The sequence below is a fragment of the Cannabis sativa genome, chromosome 1 (assembly GCF_029168945.1).
Source record: "Cannabis sativa cultivar Pink pepper isolate KNU-18-1 chromosome 1, ASM2916894v1, whole genome shotgun sequence".
NCBI lineage: Eukaryota > Viridiplantae > Streptophyta > Magnoliopsida > Rosales > Cannabaceae > Cannabis > Cannabis sativa.
Window position 1 is genome coordinate 8,957,722 of NC_083601.1, and position 5,321 is coordinate 8,963,042.

At 35.4% G+C, this 5,321-nt stretch overlaps 1 protein-coding gene across 1 annotated transcript; it reads left to right on the forward strand.

Moving 5' to 3' along the window:
* Positions 1–2,185: 2,185 nt before the first annotated feature.
* Positions 2,186–5,003, forward strand: LOC115706667 (proline transporter 2). The gene is made up of 7 exons (XM_030634381.2): positions 2,186–2,625; positions 2,868–3,092; positions 3,190–3,284; positions 3,516–3,705; positions 3,903–4,027; positions 4,124–4,339; positions 4,414–5,003. The coding sequence occupies exons 1-7, from the start codon at positions 2,523–2,525 to the stop codon at positions 4,789–4,791; spliced, it is 1,332 nt and encodes a 443-aa protein (XP_030490241.1). The 5' UTR covers positions 2,186–2,522; the 3' UTR covers positions 4,792–5,003.
* The last annotated feature ends 318 nt before the right edge of the window (positions 5,004–5,321 follow it).

Here is a 5,321-nt window from a genome sequence, read left to right on the forward strand (position 1 = left end):
AGATAAAATGATGCTGATTTCAACTTCATCATGGATAATCTCACTACTAAGTTGCAGAGCTAGAAAGTGAAAATATTATCAAAGGCTGGTCGTGTTACCCTCATTAAATTTGTGGGCCTATCTTTGCCTATGTATACTATGCAATCCACCAAGCTCTCAAATCGCCTTGTTAACAAAATTGATGGTTTGGTGCGTGATTTTTGGTGGGGTTTTGAAAAAGGTAACCATGGACTTCACCTTAAAGCTTGGGACAAGTTATGCCTTCCCAAATCTTTTAGGGGTCTTGGTTTTTGGAAAACTAGAGAAATGAACCAAGCTTTTTTGGCAAAATAGGGGTGGAATCTTCTGAATGGTTGCCAATCTTTGTGTTGCTAGATTCTGGAAGTTAAATATCTTAAAGGGAAGGAGTTCCTTAATTGTAGATATAAAGATTCAGATTCTTAGTTTTGGGAAAATGTAGTAAAAGCCAACTCTATCTTAAGAAAAGGGGCCTGCGTATTGGTGGTTGATGGTAGGGATACTAGTATTTGGGGGGACCCTTGGATCCCTCATAGCAAAGATTTTTCCCCGAAACCAAATGGTACATTTGCTAATGGTTTGAGCAAAGTTGCTAACCTTTTGTTAAACACTAGTGATTGGGATATCAGTAAGTTAAACAACCTCTTTGATCAAGAGACTATCTCTGCAATCTTAAAAGGTGGCAATCCCTTTGGCCAAGGCAAAGATAGGTGGGTTTAGACTCTGGAAAGTAATGGTCGATTCTCGTGTAAATCTGCCTACCTTACCCAAGCCATGGAAAGGGCTCCTCACTGTGAAGTTGTTCCGTCGCTCTGGAATAAGCTTTGGAATAGTAAAATCTTGGAGCGTCATAAGGTTCTCAGGTGTACCCTGTCCAATGCTCTCCTTGTCCAATCAGTGATCAGAAAAAGATTTCATATTGAGGATTTGAGCTGCCCTCTCTGTGGGTTTGTGGAAGAATCTGTGGAACACTTATTTCTTTCCTGTGATGTGGCTTATCATTTATGGCGATCGTCTCTCTGGGGTATTTATCCTGTTTGTGATACTGGTATTCACATGTGGGACTGGGTCAAATTCATTTGGGACCTAAAACATAGGGGTATTCTTATTGAGGACATTTTTTGTTATGCATCGATTGTTGTTGACACCATCTGAAGGACTCGCAATGACAAGGTACACAATAGCTGTCCTGTAAATGTGAAGAAGTGTATTGACTCTATTTGTACTTCTTTTGCAGATTTACATGCTTCTTTGTTCCCTTGCTTGCCCTGCTCCGTGCTTGACGGAGGTTTGGACTCCTCCTCCGTAAGATCAAGCTAAATTGCAATGTTAAAGTAGGCCTAAAAAGCATGTGTTCTGCAGTTGTGGCAAGGAATCATCTTGGTAGGGTGATTCGGGTTCAAACGTCTTGGTTGAATTTTTCTAATGCTTTATGTGGGGAAGTGGCGGCCTGCTGGCTATAGACCTCAGATCCAAGTTTGTTATTGTGGAGAATGACTCGAGGGTAGTTATCAATGCTCTTAATGGGAAGGAGTCCCATTGGGTAATTGAAAAGTATGTCTCATTTTGTAATAAGTCTTCTCCTTCGTTTATTAATTGTATTTTTTCTAAAGTTAGTAGAACTTGTAACTTTGTTGTCCATAATATTGCTAATTAAGGTCTAGTTGCTTTTCTTAAAAAGAAAAAAAAAAGATATTTAACATTAATGACCCACGTTCCCTAGCTACTTTTTTTTTATTCTTTCATTCTCTGTAGTTCTCTTTTGAAGTTTTGAGGATGAAACCCAATTTTCTTAAAAGAAAGAAATATATTATTGCACCGAATGATTGACAAATTATTGGTATACCTCAGAATAGTCAACAAAAAAAATGGTATCGATTGAGTGTAACACCTGTAAGAAAGCTATTACAAGAAAGAATCACACAAAAGAAAAACCTTATTATAGTTTAGGTTTAAGAGACGTTTTACAGTGTTGCAGAATCTATGGTAAGATATTTATTAGCGTTCAAAATGTAAAATCTACACCGTTAATGAGAGGAAGGAGGATCATCGATATAGGGAAACGCGCCCAACACGCGTTGACTCCATAGTAGTGACATGTCTGCCACGTCACCAAAATTTGTGCAATCCCAAAAAATGGAACCACTCTCTCATTGGACGATACTTAATTTTTCTTCCTTCTTTTCTTTCTATTATTTTTTATACCACTAAAATTAAATAAAAATAAGAGCTTGTAACTACAATCAAACCATACAATAATTTGCAGAAAACACACACCCCTCATCGATATTTCTCATTTTCTTTTTAATATTTTGAAAGAAAATTAAATAAAATTATTACTATATTTTAGGAAATATTCGTTACAAGATTGAATCAGAGTGAGATATTATACATATAACTCTAGGCTGGCTGCTGTGGTATATATATCTTCCTCGGAGAACGAGGTGGTTCACGAAAACACGCAGTTACTCTTGGGAGGAGAACAAGACTCTGCAGAGCTTGATATGGACTCCTATGGCGATGAACTTGAGTCTCGTCCTCCCAAGGTTTATGATGAAGATCATTTAGGTGTAGAAATTCCAGAAACTGCTCACCAGATTAGCACAGGTTCATTCCATTCATCCCTTTTGTGTATATTCTTTTTGTATTGCCCAATTATGGAAATGAACCTTTCTCGATAAGGAATTCTTATTGGGTTTTATTGTTCTTATGTAATAATCAAGATGACATTTTTATTCAAAAAAAAAAAAAAGTGCTGCTTTGATATATGAATATTGTAATGACATATATTACAATTGACATAGACGAAATTCTGATTAAATCTAAATCTTTTCAAAATTGAATTATAGATTCATGGTTTCAAGTGGGTTTCGTCCTGACGACTGGTATCAATAGCGCATATGTTTTGGGATACTCCGGGACCATCATGGTTCCTCTGGGTTGGATATTTGGTGTAGTTGGTCTTATTTTTGCCACAGCTATATCGTTGTATGCAAACTCCCTTATTGCCAAGCTTCACGAATTTGGAGGGAAGAGGCATATTAGGTACAGAGATCTAGCAGGATTTATATACGGTATGCTCAATAAAGTGGATAAGAATTTGTATAGTACGTTACCCTTTTTGTTGTATTTTATCTCCTTTAATTTGATTTTGGCCTTTTGCTTTTACAGGTAAAAAAGCTTATAACCTCACATGGGGTTTGCAATATATCAATCTTTTCATGATTAACACTGGATACATCATCTTAGCTGGTTCGGCCCTAAAGGTGAATTCTTGTTTAACAGCAAAATTTTTTTAAAGTCTATAGAAATGATACTTCAGCAGTGTTCTTTTTATTTTTTTTTAATATTTTTTCTTTTCAATGATAATATGTTCACACAGCTGTCTAAACAAGAAAATTGTTCTGGAATATGACAAGTATGAATTCTGTGTTGCTATTACAAGCACATAAAGTTTTTGTTCTGAACATTTTTAGTCCCATGCGTTTGTTGTGTAGGCTGTATATGTTCTTTTCAGAGATGATGGGTTAATGAAACTACCATACTGTATTGCTATAGCTGGGTTTGTATGTGCATTGTTTGCAATAGGTATCCCACACTTGTCAGCTCTGAGGATTTGGTTGGGATTTTCTACCTTTTTCAGCCTGGTATACATCATTGCAGCATTTGTGCTTTCTCTCCGAGATGGTAAACATTCTTTGATCTTATGTACTAGTTATGAAGTTAAAATTATGGCTTCTATCTGATTGGAGATTTGTGCTTGGTATTTATTAGTCAAGGAAGGTATTAGCAATAATACTAATACTAGTATAAGCATATTATATCAGAATCACTTTGCTTGGAAAGTGTTTCACTTATCTCAAAATGAAATTTTGGTATTTTAGGCATTAAAGCACCGGAGAGGGATTATAGCATCCCAGGGACAACAACTAGCAAAATATTTACAACAATAGGAGCAGCTGCAAATCTTGTTTTTGCATTTAATACAGGAATGCTTCCAGAGATACAGGTACGCTTAAAGACAGGAAAAAGAGGCTAACTGTTTTTGTTGCTATCAATATCATTACAATCAAACTTACTTGTTTTCATTATGTGGTCCTAACAGGCAACAGTGAGGAAGCCTGTTGTAGGGAACATGATGAAAGCTCTATACTTTCAATTTACAGCTGGGGTTCTTCCCATGTATGCTGTTACTTTTATTGGCTATTGGGCCTATGGATCTTCAACATCGACTTACTTGCTTAACAGCGTTAATGGTCCTGTTTGGATTAAAGCAGCAGCCAACATTTCTGCCTTCCTTCAAACAGTCATTGCCCTACATGTAATTCTCTTCTCTACTAATATTTTCTTAAAAGTTTCTTCTGTTCTAACATTTTCACTTCGGTTTAATTGTAGATCTTTGCTAGTCCTATGTATGAGTATGTTGATACCAAATTTGGAATCAAAGGAAGTGCATTAGCAATTAACAACTTGGCATTCAGAATTGTGGTAAGAGGTGGCTACCTCACCATTAACACATTGGTTGCTGCTCTGTTACCTTTCCTTGGAGATTTCATGAGCCTCACAGGTGCCATCAGTACATTCCCTCTTACGTTCATCCTAGCGAATCATATGTATTTGGTTGCAAAGAAGAACAAATTAACTTCTCTCCAAAAGTTATGGCATTGGATCAACGTTTGTTTCTTTGGTTTTATGTCTCTTGCTGCTGCTGTTTCAGCCTTAAGGCTCATAGCAGTAGATTCAAAAACTTACCATGTCTTTGCTGATATTTGATCATTTCTTCTTATTTTTTTTGGGGGGATCAATTACTACAGCCATTTAGTATTTAAAAACTCACCATGTCTTTGCTGATCTCCGATTCCTTTTGATCAATTTCAACAGTGAAAAAGTGTACAATTTTTTTTTGTCTTGGCCTATTTGTTAGGCCTATGTAATCAAATAGCTCTTTTGGTGAAATAAAATATATTTATTATTCTCTGTCAAAATATATCTAGTGATAGTGAGAGCTCAGGTCAAATACTTTAGTTCACACTCCAAAAGATTAGTTAGGCAATACTTTCGCACTCAAAATATTAAAAAGGTGCTATAGTCAATCTCTACCTAAAAAGACTTTATTCACAAATAATCTTTAATTTATTAAAAAAACATTTTAAGCCAATCTATTTTCTATATACATGTAGAAAAATATGAGACAGTAACATGGCATTTTAAAATTTTTTTAATTAGCATTATTTATTTTCTCCTTAATTTTCTTATTTTTTTTTTTATAATAGTGAAAAAAAAAATTATTATTTTCTCTAAAA